The 15,466-nt window shown below is 38.7% G+C and overlaps 1 protein-coding gene across 8 annotated transcripts in view; it reads left to right on the forward strand.

Moving 5' to 3' along the window:
- Window positions 1–15,466, forward strand: part of ift80 (intraflagellar transport 80 homolog (Chlamydomonas)) — a 229,393-nt gene that overhangs the window by 193,755 nt on the left and 20,172 nt on the right. For 7 of the 8 annotated variants that reach the window (XM_072572726.1, XM_072572721.1, XM_072572725.1 and 4 more), the window contains 4 exons: window positions 1,302–1,437; window positions 2,230–2,377; window positions 7,950–8,121; window positions 13,006–13,023. In XM_072572726.1, the coding sequence (XP_072428827.1) occupies window positions 1,302–1,437; window positions 2,230–2,377; window positions 7,950–8,121; window positions 13,006–13,023 (474 nt within the window). The remainder of the gene's footprint in view (window positions 1–1,301; window positions 1,438–2,229; window positions 2,378–7,949; window positions 8,122–13,005; window positions 13,024–15,466) is intronic. The other variant, XM_072572724.1, reaches the window with a different exon arrangement.

Below are 15,466 nucleotides of genomic sequence, written 5' to 3' on the forward strand. Positions count from 1 at the left end.
ATCCACACTCCGCATAAAAACAACAATTTCCTAGCTATAATCAGGTTTGAAGAAGGGTGTCTGGACCAGAAATGTTAACTCTGATTTCTCTCCACAGATGCTGCCAGACCTGCTGAGTTTTTCCAGCAATTTCTGTTTTTATCACTTTCTCATTTTCTTTTAAGTTGTATTTTATTTGACTTTTCTTGTTATTCAAGTTTAATATTTCTGAGCAATATCCCCTTCCACTAAATTTGAACTTATCATAGGTTTTCACATGATTCAGATGGTTCATTTAGTTTGGATTACAACCTAGTAACATATGGGTATTAATCTAATTTTATGAAGGGGTTTTAAAATTAATTAGGCCAGTCTTTCTGGAACCATAGCTTTAAAATTTGTATATGTCAGACGAGCAGGTGGCTATAATGAGCCATGAAGTGTAAATGGAGGTTTGTTTGTACTGTGTGGGTTTACAATATGTTAGAGAAAACATTAAGCCATTAACTGTCGCAGAACCGGGGATGAGCAGGTTGTTTTTAAAAGCTGATTAGATTCGATTCCCTACAGTGTGGAAACAAATCTACACCAATTTTCCGAAGAGTAAGCCATCCTGCTCTGACTAATGTACCTAACACTATGGACAATTTAGCATGGCCAATTCACCTGGCCTGCACATTTTTGGAATGTAGGAGGAAACTGGAGCACGCGGAGGAAACCCACCTAAAAAGTTTTTAGGTTCACCTCAAAGGAGAGCTTGCTGAGTTCAAATGCAGGTTTAGTTTCTCCCGTAAAGGAGGTGGTTTAGTACAGTAAAAGGAATAAGTTACCTCAGTAAAAGATTTTCGTTTGTGAAACTTTCAGACTAGTTGTTGTTTGGTGAGAACCTAATTTGGTTGTTCAAAACTAAGCAAATCTAAGCTCTCAGTTATGCATGCATTCATGGAAAAGGTTCAAAGCCCACAGAACAGGAACTGAGAAGAAGCTATGATGTACAGATTATACAGGGAAGGAAATTTTCTCTGGATTTTGATTAACTGTGATTTAGGGAGTACATGGGAGTTTATTTTTCCATGCATTGTGGCATCTTTTAAACAGTTTAGTTTAAATGTAATTTAGTTTTACTTGTTTTGAGTTTTTTGATAAATGTAATCTGTAGCCTTTTGGTCTTGTTTCCATGAAAGACCATGATGTCTTTAAAAAACATCAGTCGTTCTGGAATCTGACTTATCCAGTAGTAATATCAGCTGGAATTGTAACAGGGTTCACCTCTTGTATCTGCTGTGTAATTAACAGTTAGTTACCTGCATTGCTTGTTACAGATAGAAGTGATGGAGGTTGCACTAGATCAATTTGGCTCACAAAATGAAAGAAAAGTTGCCATCATTGATAAAAATCGAGATCTGTACATTGCTTCAGTGCGTAGATTTGGGAAAGAACAAAAAATCATCAAAATTGGTAGGTATTATTTTCAATTGAAATTGGTCTAACCTTAAAATTGCATCTTTCTGTAGTTCCTCTCCTTTCTCCTATCATGTATTCCCAAGCTAATCTTGCTGTTAAGACTCTCCTCCTGTTCTCGCAACTATATTCCCATTAAATTATTGGCAATCAACTTCTCTTCCTCTCTTCTTTATTAGCTAATATAATGATCAGTTTTCTCTCTTCAGATATTGTTCTTTAAATCTGCCTCCATTACTCTCCTTGAAAAAAGTCAAGCTTTAACCTCTCTGACCTTGCAAGTTACCCACCCTCAACCTCCTGTTACTCTCCAAAGTCGATAAATGTGTTGTTACCTAAATCCATCTGCTTCTTTCATGAAAACGTTATGTCTGAATTCTTCCAGACAAGTTTCTACTCTCACTGCTGCACTAAAACATTTTTAATCAAAGTCACAAATGGTATCTAGGTTATCCTTCTCAACTTGTCTGACATGTTTGACAAAGGGATTTTGCTCCAACACCTCTCCACCTCATCTGGTTTGGTGGTGAACTAAAGTTTAATCTGCTTGAAAGTGCTGTCCATGGCCCAGGAGACGCATCACTGGGGCACAATGTGTAATACTTTTGTTCATTGGTTGTAAAATTACAGGAGCTCGGAAAGTCAGTGTTGGCAACCCTGTATGAGATAGCTTGTGCAGACTAACATACATACTTGAATCAAGATAAACATGCTAAAATTGAAATAAATACTGGTTATTGAAAAAGAAACAAACAAAGTTTTAACTAAGGTATTTTTATTTTATTTCAGGTACAATGGTGCATTCTATAGCTTGGAATGATAAGATCAATATATTATGTGGGATGCAGAATACGCATTTTGTAGTTTGGTATTATCCTAACACAATCTATGTGGACAAAGAACTACTGTCCAAAACTGTTTTTGAAAAAGATGCAAGGTAGAACTATTCTCTGTTAAATTCAAAGGATAATTTTTTTCTCTGTATTTTAAACGGAAATTGCAAGTGTTATGTTAATCCATGCCAATCTTAACTCACAAATTTACCAAGAGAAATTTAAGAAGTGATATTATTTATGAAGTAATATACTTAGGAAGTTTTGAGCTAAAAGTTTCTGCAATATAGAGAATTTTCTAATGTGTTTGTTTGGAATTTACATGACATTTTGCTGTCTGTTATTCAAGTATACATTGTTATGATCCTCATGGAGGTCAATAGTTTTTAAAAAGACAGTGACTGACTAGAAAAATCATGTAATGAGATTTTAAGTTTTAAGATGTTACTATAACAATCTAATAGCAACATTGACCAAACACTATTTCCTTTGGGCAACTTGTGTTCTAAACTGTAGAAAAGTTCACTATTTCACTTTTAAAATGACCAAACATTCCACTCAATGGTTACACATTTCTCTGCCACTTAAGTGGGCAATACTAAAGCTATACTCAACTCTCAAAGTCATGTTTCTTTTTACCATTTTCCCCAAGGTGACCTTGGGTATCCCTCCCTCTTGCTAAAGTAGGCAAATATTCCAGCCTTATTTAAATCCTCATGCTCTTCTACATTTTGCATGGTGAACATTAAATTGACTGCCTTGATCTCTGCCTGGTCTTAGCTGTCTGTCCATTTCTCTCTTTCTCACAGACTCACTGACTGTTGCACTCATAAGATACAAGAGCAGAAATAGGCCATTCAGACCATCAAATGTGCTCCACCATTAAATCATGGCTGATATATTTCTCAATCCCATTTTCCTGCCTTCTTTCTGTAACCCCTGATCCCCATACTAATCAAGAACTTGCCTATTTCTGTCTTAAAGATATTCAGTGACTTGGCCTCCACAGCCCCCTGTGGCAATGGATTCCACAAATTCACCACCCTCTGAAGCAATTCCTCCTCATCTCAGTTCTAAAGGTTTGTCCCTTCACTCTGAAGCTGTGCCCTCAGATCCTGGTCTCTTCTTCAAGTGAAAACACACTCTCCACATCCACTCTATCCGTTCCTCTGACCATTCTGCGGTGCTGGAAAGGCACAGCAGGTCAGGCAACATTCGAGGAGCAGGAGAATCGACATTTCGTCTGAGCTGTGCTGACTCTCAGGATAAACCACTACCAGTTATGGTTGTGTGTGTGTCTCTCTCTCTCTCTCTCTCTCTCAAATGAGTGAACAGTAGGACTATGATGAATTTTATTCAAAGCCAAACATTCAATTGTCAATCTATGCTTTCCGTCCAGTTTCAGGACTGGCCAAATGGGCAAATTATTGTAAAAATTGTCCTGCACAAAATCTCTCTTTTCCAAAAGTTCTTTAATTATTTCCTCATTGGCTGCATTTGCTCCTGGTTTAGTAATGTACAACTAGTGATGATAATTGTTTTTGGCAGGAATTACCATGAAATCTATTTCAATCTGTTTATGTTTCCTTACCATGATGTAAACATCAGCCATTGACTAGTCTGGAGAGATGTATTTTACAGCTGCTATTGAGATTGTGTGTGTAAGCAAGTGTCCCTGGAAAGCATCCTTTCTCTTCCCTTATAGTTAGCTAATGATAAGTTTCGTTGAGAGGTCAACAACATCTAACATCTAACTTAAAATATTAGTTCCTAAAATTGTTACTTCATTGTTTGGATATACCCAAAAACATACAGAGACCATCACATTTCCTATCTTCAATAATTGGGCTTCACTCTGTCTATCTCTACTTGACGTCTTCACCTGCATGTACATTATGTACACAAGTTCTCTTGTGGTGGCTAGTGTTTTTCTTCTATTCATTTGTGGGATGTGGGCATCACTGTCTGGCCAGCATTTATTGCCTGGTCCTAGTTGCCCTTGTGAAGGTGCTGCCTTCTTGAACCGCTGCAGTCCACCTGCTGTGAGTTGACCCACAATGCCATCAGGGAGGGAATTCCAGGATTTTGACCCATGACAATGAAGAAATGGCGATATATTTCCAAGTCAGGATGGTGTCTGGCTTGGAAGGGAACTTGAAAGTGGTGGTGTTTCCACATTGCTGCCCTTGTCCTTCTAGATGGAAGTGATCGTGAGTGTGGAACGTCCTACCTGAGAATTTTTGGTGAATTTCTGCAGTGCCAATTAGCATTCGCTGATGGAGACTGTGGCTAACAACTTACACCTATCTGTCTTTCCAATACTTTGTTTACTTCTCCAGATGGAGACCAGACTTCCTTACTTATTTTACCCAAAACCTTTCTATTCTTATTTATCAAGAATTTGATAAGTAATACTTTGGTTTCCCCACTCTCTTTTTCTAGTATGTCATGACTGAAGTTTAATTCAATTTGACAGTTCTATCCTTCCCCCCTCATCTCCATCCAAGGCCCCAAAGGAGCCTTCCACATCCATCAAATGTTCACCTGCACTTCCACAAATGTCATTTATTGTATCTGTTCCTCCCGATGCGGTCTCCTTTACATTGGAGAGACTAGACACCTTCTCGCAGGGCGTTTTAGGGAGCATCTCCGGGACACCCGCATCAATCAACCTCACCGCCCCAAGGCCAAAAATTTCAACTTCCTCTCCCACTTTGCTGAGGAGGTGCAGGTCCTGGGCCTCCTTCACCTCCACTCTATCACCGCCTGGCGCCTGGAGGAAGAACGCTTCATCTTCCAACTCAGAACACTTCAACCCCAGGGCATCAATGTGGACTTCACCAGTTTCCTCATCCCCCCCCCCCCCCCCCCCCACACCTTATCCCAGTTCCAACCTGCCAGCTCAGCACCATCCTCGTGACCTGTCTTACCTGCCAATCTTCCTTCCCACCTATCTGCTCCACCCTCCTCTCCAACCTATCCCTTTCATCCTCACCTCCATCCACCTATTGCACTTTTAGCTACCTTCTCCCCAGCCTCACCCCCCTCCCATTTATCTCTCCACCCCAAAGGCTCCCAGCCTCATTCCTGATGAAGGGTTCCTCACTGAAACGTTAATTTTCCTGCTCCTCGGATGCTGTCTGACCTGCTGTGCTTTTCCAGCACCACTCTGATCTCCAGCAGCTGCAGTCCTCACTTTTGCCGATCTTACAGGAAACCTACCTCTCCCAACTTTGCCTGCTAATCATTCTTAATTCCTGTGGGAAAGCTATGGCCATTCATTATTTCGCCTAGTTTATCCTGAGAACAATACTAACCTTGATAACCAAAGAATCATGATCCTGGCACTGCACAGACTTCAGTTACTTCACCTCCAGACTTAGTAATTGGTTTGGATCCTTAAATCAGCCTGCCAGACCCCAGTCCTAAATGCCAACCTCTCTATCTTATGGATAGTAAAGTAAACGTACTCACCTGTCATCTGATATGAAAATTCAAACAAATTATTGTGCCTCAAGGGTTCTCCTGATTACATTTATTTTTGCTTTAAAAAAAGGACCTCTGTCAAGCTTGGATGAGTCAAGGAATCAAAGCTTTTCTCTGAGCAGAAGCAAGTTAGAGGATATTAGTTATCCAAAGAACTTGTCAATAATGCAGCACAGGCGCATACTTACAGTTTCCAGTTTCATACAGGTTCATATTATCTCAACCTTCAGCTTTGGATCTGCCAGTTTCCATGGTGACTCAACTATCTTATCTGGCCTTCAGTTTTCCAGCTCTCTTTTCTCAGTGTAGCAATAAATAATACAATTATTTATTGTAGCAATAAATATTAATACAACTGCTGCATAACATTCCAAAAACCACCCTTGATCAGGTATTCTGTCATACAGGAAGAAATCAAGTATATCGAGAGCACTCATTTCAAGACTATCGTGCATTTCAGCACATTGGAAGATCATTGTGATTGTTAGAGATCGGCCATCTCAGCTCAAGGATATGTCTGTGGGTGTTCCCCAGCATAGTGTCCTAGGCCCAACCATCTTCAGCTGTTTCATCAATGACCCTCCCACCATTATAAGGTCAGAAGTTGGCTGATGATTGCACAATGTTCAGCACCATTTGTGATTCCTCAGACACTGAAGCAGTCCATGTTCTAATGGCACAAGATCTGGACAATATCTAAGCTTTGGCTGACAAGTAGCAAGTAACATTCACACCACACAAACCCTAACACTAACCCATCACAGGAAATGACCATCTCCAATAAGAGACATTCTGACCATCACCCCTTGATATTCAATGGTGTTGCCATCAATGATTTTCCACTATCAATATCCTTGAGGTTACCGTTGACCAGAAACTTAACTGTACTCGCCAAGTAAACACAGTGGCTACAAGAGCACGTCAGAGCCGTGAGCAACTCCCCTCCAGAGTCCCCAGAGCCTGTGCACCATTTACAAAGCATAAGTCAGGAGTGTGATGGAATTCTCCCCATTTGGCTGGATGAGAGCAGTTCCATTCAAAAAGCTTGCCATCATCCAGGACAAAGCAGCCCACTGTGGGCGGCATGGTGGCACAGTGGTTAGCACTGCTGCCTCACAGCGCCAGAGACCCGGGTTCAATTCCCGCCTCAGGCGACTGACTGTGTGGAGTTTGCACGTTCTCCCCGTGTCTGCGTGGGTTTCCTCCGGGTGCTCCGGTTTCCTCCCACAGTCCAAAGATGTGCAGGTCAGGTGAATTGGCCATGCTAAATTGCCCGTAGTGTTAGGTAAGGGGTAGATGTAGGGGTATGGGTGGGTTGCGCTTCGGCGGGGCGGTGTGGACTTGTTGGGCCGAAGGGCCTGTTTCCACACTGTAAGTAATCTAATCTAATCTTGACTGGCACCACATCCACAAACATCTACTCCATCCACCACCCTTGGTCAGAAGCAACAATATATGCTAACTACAAATGCACTGCAGAACTTCACCAAACATCCTGAGACAGCTTCTTCCAAACCAACTACCGCTTTCATTAAGCAGGACAAAGTCAGCAGTTATAAGACATAGGAGCAGAAATTAGGTCATGCAGCCCATCGAGTCTGATGGCTGTTAAGTTTCTCAACCCCATTCTCCCACTTTCTCCCCATAACCCTTGATCCCCTTGATACTGAAGAACCTATCTATCTCAGTCATGTATATACTCATTGACCTGGCCTCCACAACCTTCTGTGGCAATGAATCCATGAGAACACCACCATCTGCAAGTTCCCATTCAAGTTACTCACCATCTGACTTGCTTCAAGAAGGCAGCTTACTGCCACTTTCCAAAGGGCAACTAAGGACAGGCAATAAATGTTGGCCAGCCAGTGATTCCTAAGTCCCACAAGTGAATTTTTTTAAAAAACTAATAATATTAACCACTTTGTCCCTACTTCAGATATGGATATCATGTATCTTTTTTCCAGCAAAACAACCTGGCATCTTTCACAATCAATTGATCCAGCTTTTTGTCAGGTGGAACTTACAACAGTTTGCATGACCCTCAATGCTCCATTTTACCCTAATTTAAAATCCCAAAACATAACAATATTGCCAACTTAATATTTGTATGATGTTTGTATACTAAAACACAGCATACTACATTATGTCTTTAAGTATTTAAATCTATAGGGGATTTGTTTTGTTTCACAGTGAATTTGGTAAAAGTCCGCAGATTGTGAACTATGTGGGAAACCAGGTTACAGTCAGAAGAGCTAATGGCTCACTGATATATACAAGCATATCACCATATCCTGCTATTCTGCATGAATATGTCAGTGCCTCACGATGGGATGATGCTGTTCGCCTGTGTCGTTTTGTTAAGGTACTTTTAAAAATGTTTTGATGTAAGCTAATTTGTGAAACAGTTATTCATTGTAGGAAATAAATACTTATGTTCAGTTTATCCTAAAGTAACATTTTATTCACAGGGGGATGCTTATTGCAAATAATGTTAAAATATAAACCGTAGTAATCAAAGTCCACTTAAAAAGCAAATGGTGTATGGAAAAAATGAATATCTTATTGTTTTTCTTCAAAATCTTTGTTAATACATGGTATGTAAATCATAACTCTCAATTCTCAGTTAAAGGCACATCCACCAAAATATTACTGTTGCAGTTTATAATTAGTAAGAATATAGAAACTCCACAAAATGTCATATAGTAAAAGTAACTTCTGACTTTGACAGCTAGTGGTAGCGGATCAGCTGTCTGATACATACCGACACAAGTTTCTTTCCATTGAAATCTGACACATGCCTAATTGGATTTTTTTTCAGTTTCCTGCCCACACCCAAATTGAAACTTACCCCCAGTGTTTACTAATGCATCTGTGTATCTATTATTGTATCTGTTCTTCTTGTAATGCAACCTGTTAATCACATCCTGATTGTATTGGACATACTTTCTCACCACTGTGTAGGATACATTGGATATATGGCTTGAACGTTCCAATCTGGTTTGAAGTCCCTGTTTCTGATGAGAAAAGAAGTTACTCACTTATCTATGGTTGAGTTTCCTAAGTGAACCTCCAGGGCACCTGAAGCAATGAATTTCAGTCCAGGAATCTACATAAACAGAGGCAGCAGAGTGGATTAGCACTGAAACCATATCTCTCTTTTATAGTGCTAGCTGCCATATTCCATGGTGTAAAGGTCTTAAAATCACTACATCACTTCCTGAGAGAGGATAAGTGTGTAAAGTAAATGGATGTGTAAGATAGCAAGTGAGGGGGGTGGTAGGCTGCCAACTGGGCGGAGGAAGCAGTTAGATTATCTAATGCATGAATAGGTACAGGCGGCAAATGAGCAAGGACTGTAGGGTGCCAGATGGATAGAGTCACATGTGGGTGAAACTTATAATTGCTAAGTGGGTGAATGGGATTGGCTATCTGAAGGGTTTGAATGGTAGATGGTAGTTAAGTGGTTAAGGACTTGATGTGGGTCAGGATGCTGTTGGGTCTACCTATGGGCTCATATTCAAGGCAAGTCAGGAATTGAGTTGGGGGTTAATGAGGAGTTGATATTGTTTCCTTGGGATGTTGAGGTGGGAAGGAATCAGGAGATAGGTGGCAGTTTGGGGTTGAAATTGAGTATCTGTTAGGTGTTAGAGGGGGATCTTTGTGGGGAGGGGGGTTGTGTTCGCTGTCGAGTTGGGGGAAAAGTGCTATTTTGTCGCTGGCCAGAAGTTAAATCAGAATTTAACCCATCTTGCCCTTCATGGCTAAATATTAAGATAAGAGAGTCAGATTGCTGTGTTGTGTGGTGTGCAAAAACAACTTTCAGAAAGAAATCTGTAGAATGACAAAAAATCAAAAAATGCTGCATCAGACAATAGGAGGAAATAAGAAATTAATCATTTAGAGACTGCATAGAAGCCATTACATCAGCAGGATTCAAACTGAATGTATATTTTGTATGAAAATGTATTATATTCTTTTTATCTTGTGAACTTGGATTTTAAGTTTGAGGTTTTTGGTTTTCAGGGCTTCCAAGGTCTGATTTTGAAAAGAGAAGGGTGAAGGAAAAATAATTTGAAACAACGAGCTAAAGACAACTATTCTGAGACTTCATGTAACTTAAGTTAAATGATTTAGCAAGCCACCTGGTGTTGTGGTAATTGCTGCTCTTTATGATCTACAGCATTACAGATAAGACAACAGACTATATACCCACACCAGCAGAAGCACAGTTTTAGTTTGGAAATCTTCAGGTTACCAAAGGGGAAAGAAATCTTGAGCTGCTTTAACAATCTCAAAGTAGCCAGGTTCAGAGAAAAGACAATGTGTTAGCCTGTCTATATATCTTGGAAAGAGTCAAAAAAATCACATCTGGTGAAAGTACACAAGTCACAGAAAGGAAATGCTTACAGTTTCATCAGTTGAATAAGAATTTTAAAGTGAAGATGAGAGTGATGTTTCACTGAGGTTTATCTGTAAGGGTATTAAGTGAAAGTGAGGACTGCAGATGCTGGAAACCAGAGTTTAGATCAGAGTGGTGCCTGAAAAGCACAGCAGGTCAGGCAGCATCTGAGGAGCAGGAAAATCGATGTTTCAGGCAAAAGCCCTTCATCAGGAATTCCTAATGAAGGGCTTTTGCCCGAAAGGTTGATTTTCCTGCTCCTCAGATGCTGCCTGTAAAGGATATTGCCTAGTAAAAAGGTTTAATCATTATTTTTGCTGTTTCTGATAAGATCTTTCCAAATTGTCTGTTTGACCTATACTCGAGCTTATTTTCTTTCACATAATAAATTTACTTTCTTTTGTTAAAAGTACATTGACAACCTCATGTAAGTATGTTCAGTGACTGAACCACCACAGTAACCAAATTGCAAAACTAAAACTAATGGTTTACCAAGCTAGATTTCACTCTGGAATCTGACTTCTCCAGTATTATCACCATTGGAATCATAACAATTCATGCATTTAACAAATTATATGTCCATTAATATATTCAGTTTAAATTAGGATATTTAGTTATTAATTGAAAGACTCTGAAATTCTAAAACCATGCAAAAGTGGAACATGGATGGATCACCAGTAAGGGATGCAAATTTAAGGGATACATTGTTGCTCGGGATTCTATCCTGAACAGTGTGTCCAATAAATTGCAAGAGATTCATCAGTTAATCTACATTAATTAAGGAGGTATACCTGGGGGAGTTCACAGTTTACTACAGGAATTCTGCTCAGTACAAATCATAAGGCCTCATCTGACCTTGCAGCTCAGGTTCCACTGGGGCTCAGGACCTGAGAAAAAGAACAGAATTTGGCTAAAGAATATTGAGCCTGCTTTGCTATTCAGTTAGATTACAACTGGATGTCTACATCAATTTAACTTTTGCATCCTATTCTCACATTTCTTCAATTCCTTTAAAAGCCCAAAAGTCTTATCAACCTTATGAATGCACTCATTAAATTACAATCTACATTCCATTGAGAAAGAGAATCACCTTAAATTCACAATTCTCAAGAGTGATGAAAGTTCTCCACAGCTCATATCTAAATGGAGGATTTCTCCTCCCTCAGGATCAGTAAAGCAACACAATTTTTCTTCAGTAATACCTTCAGCAATGATTAGATATCTGTGCCCTTCACCTGGGATAGCACAAAGAGGCAACCCAAAATCTGTTGTTGGATCAGTGCAACAGCAGTGAAACACTATTTTTGGTGGACATGCACATGATCTTATCTGTGAGATTCGAAATAGGGTCTGTAGCCTTTGCTTTTGACAGATAGAAGTAACACTGTACAGATAGAGTTGCATCATAACATTTCAGGCTCTAAAACATAAACAAAGTTAAAGATTTGTTACAGAAGAAGTAATAGTAATGAATACATTGCTTAAATGTAGAACCAAAGCTTGCCTAGAAATAAAGCAAGGTGATAAATTAGATGATAAATTTTGTCCTGGGCAACAGAAACATAGACGTGAGAACTTACATGGAGAAGGTTGGCACAAATGTATGTGATTTTTAAATATATTTTGCAAATATACAGACATGAAGAAGGAATGACAGTTTTTTGTTCCACCCTAATATACTTTTATTTAAGTTGCATTTTGAAAGTAAACAAAAATGTTAGTGATACTTGCATCTTCTCATTTTTTTGTTATTTGGTTGAAGTATTATTCAGTGTTGAAACTTGAATTTATATATTCTTAATCATTTATTTTAAAATGATTTATTAATTGACGGTATGTAGGTATCAGTGGAAAGGCCAATTTTTATTGCCTGTTCCAAATTGCCCTTGAAAGGATGATGCCATTTATATATTGAAAATATCCCACAGAACCATTAGGTTGGGAGTTCTCAGATTTTGATCAAGTAATGATAAAGGAATAGCAATATATTTCCAAATCAGGTGTGAAACTCAAAGGGGAGCATGGAACCATGTTGGAGAAAGCGTGCATGTTGCTTCCATGCACTTTGAAGGTGATAATTAACCTGAAATTGTCAACATCCTGTAACATTCTTGTAAGTCCTTTTATTATTTTGAGATTGCTAAAACACAAACTCAGCTGTTCTCAATTATAGTTGCAATAACAATATGTAAATTATCCTAAATTCTCCCGAATTAGTACTGGGAGTTCACGGGCAGCTGCTGTGGGAAGTGGAAGAATGTGATTTAAGCAATACCCTTTTCATTTAGGACAACAACATACTGTGACATAAATCCCTAATTTAGTGTCCACTACCATAACAATTTACCACATGTAAAGTATTATAGCATAAATCTAATCATGACAATTGTTTGACCTGTTTTAATTCTATTCATAAGCATATCTTTGTTCCATATTAATGTAGTTGGATTTCAAATATCTACAATTCAAAGCTATCTATAACAGAATAAGTAAAATAAAAGAACAACAGCATGAACAGATTATTTGGCTGTTTCTTATTAGCAACAGGACAATATTGGTATTATCCTACCCATGATGCTGTTGACATTTAAAAAAAATGTCAAGATGTGCAAGGAAAAACTACTGAAGAACAATGCTAATTACAATATTGCATGTGTCTATGTTATCCCTTACCTAATTGCTTTATATGCTGCATCAGTTGTTCAGTGTGTAAATTTTTTCCTAATCTACAGTTTTTTCAGAGCTCTCTCAATATAACTTGTATATCTGATTTATTTGTTTACTGTTGTTGCAACTTTCTTTCATTAAATTACCTCTTTCAATTTTGCTCTTCTTTCTGCCATTTAGACAACTACACCTGATGAGGTGAGTTTGCTTATGTCTGAAAGTAGATTTACTTTGCCTAGATTTACTAGTTATTTCATGACTATGCTGCATTGTGATATTTGTTTTCTTTTTATTTTCTTTCATTTATATCAAAGCAGTTTTTCAAATGATGCAACTTTCCAGTTTTCTAGAATAATTATTAAAGTGCTCCTTTACAGACATCAGACTCTACAAGATTCAGAATTAGCTTTTATATATTAATTTTATATCGTAGCTTTGAAACTACATGCATGGTTTACAAGTTAGAAGTTAAATTACTCTATGGTACATTATGCATAACATTAGTCAAGTAAAGTGCTTTGGAAGCTTGCAGAAGCACTGCTTCAACATTGTGTTTCTTTGGAGTTCTCTCCATTCCCACCCTCCGAATATCTCCAAACTATATTCTGAACAATAATTATTTGGGAGGGTAATATAAATTGTAAACTATTAATTGAATTCAGGTAGTCTTAATTACTGCTGTATGTATCAGTGCATTCTCCATTAAAGAATCCTAAACATCTCCTAAAGAAACAATGTTTTAAATCCCTGAAGGAGCAGTAGGTAATGGATATAACTGTTGGCTAAAGTGAAATTAGTCAAACTATGGGAAATTAGGCATTGTTTTAAATAATACCAGAGAATGTTCAACATATTTCCACACAATTCCAAGCAACATAGTTAAAGCTTGATACCCACATAACACCAAGAAAAATATAACTTTCCTTCTCTAAATGATAGAAAGCTGTTGACTATCTGAAATATTCAGCAATATTAGTGTTTACATGATTTTGGTAAGATATTGGTATGAAATGAAAATTGAACCTGGTTACCATGCACCTGGAAGTAATTACAAGGCAGTAATCTAATTTAGTTGTCATAATGAAACCATAAGCCATGAGAGAATGTTGGGAAATCATCTGAAACTCAACATTAGTTTTGTAGCTTTAAAGTCATTCCCAGATATCAATATATTTTAAAATGTCTATTTGTTATGATGTATGGTCTTTTTGATTCATTTTCTGCTGGCAATATCAATATGAATGATTAGAATCAAAGCATTAAGAATTATTGCAAATTTATCAGGGAATTAGCTGCTGTTGATGATTGTTGTGTCTTGACGTTCTTTCACTGAATATTAGCAAAAGACTACAGAGGTTCCTAAAAACTTATGAGTTACATTTTCCTCTCAGCTCTCTTGTATGGGTGCAAATAATTTTGGGTGATGAAACAATGCAGAAAATAACAAATGCACAACTTACTTTACACTTTGATTTCTTGTGAGTTGACTTTAATGAGAAAGAGGATCAAACTGCTGAGAATTCATTCACCTTCATTTTACATTAGAACATAGAACATAGAACATAGAACATAGAACAATACAGCACAAAACAGGCCCTTCGGCCCACGATGTTGTGCCGAACTTCTATCCTAGATTAAGCACCCATCCATGTACCTATCCAAATGCCGCTTAAAGGTCGCCAATGAATCTGACTCTACCACTCCCTCGGGCAGCGCATTCCATGCCCCCACCACTCTCTGGGTAAAGAACCCACCCCTGACATCTCCCCTATACCTTCCACCCTTCACCTTAAATTTATGTCCCCTTGTAACACTCTGTTGTACCCGGGGAAAAAGTTTCTGACTGTCTACTCTATATATTTCTCTGATCATCTTATAAACCTCTATCAAGTCACCCCTCATCCTTCGCCGTTCCAACGAGAAAAGGCCGAGATCTCTCAACCTATCCTCGTACGACCTACTCTCCATTCCAGGCAACATTCTGGTAAATCTTCTCTGCACCCTCTCCAAAGCTTCCACATCTTTCCTAAAGTGAGGCGACCAGAACTGCACACAGTACTCCAAATGTGGCCTAACCAAAGTCCTGTACAGCTGCAACATCACCTCACGACTCTTGAATTCAATCCCTCTGCTAATGAACGATAATACTCCATAGGCCTTCTTACAAACTCTATCCACCTGAGTGGCAACCTTCAAAGATCTATGTACATAGACCCCAAGATCCCTCTGTTCCTCCACCTGACCAAGAACCCTACCATTAACCCTGTATTCCGCATTCTTATTTGTTCTTCCAAAATGGACAACCTCACACTTGGCAGGGTTGAACTCCATCTGCCACTCCTCAGCCCAGCTCTGCATCATATCTAAGTCCCTCTGCAGCCGACAACAGCCCTCCTCACTGTCCACAACTCCACCTATCTTTGTATCATCTGCAAATTTACTGACCCACCCTTCGACTCCCTCATCTAAGTCATTAATAAAAATTACAAACAGCAGAGGACCCAGAACTGATCCCTGCGGAATTCTCTCCTAAGATATATTTCAAATCCACTGACTTTATTTTAGGGGTGTCTTTCTATAACTTTTCCAAAGGTTCATCTTTATTTTCATCAATTATTTTACCCTGTCAAATCCAAATGCT

Source organism: Chiloscyllium punctatum, chromosome 6 (assembly GCF_047496795.1).
Source record: "Chiloscyllium punctatum isolate Juve2018m chromosome 6, sChiPun1.3, whole genome shotgun sequence".
NCBI lineage: Eukaryota > Metazoa > Chordata > Chondrichthyes > Orectolobiformes > Hemiscylliidae > Chiloscyllium > Chiloscyllium punctatum.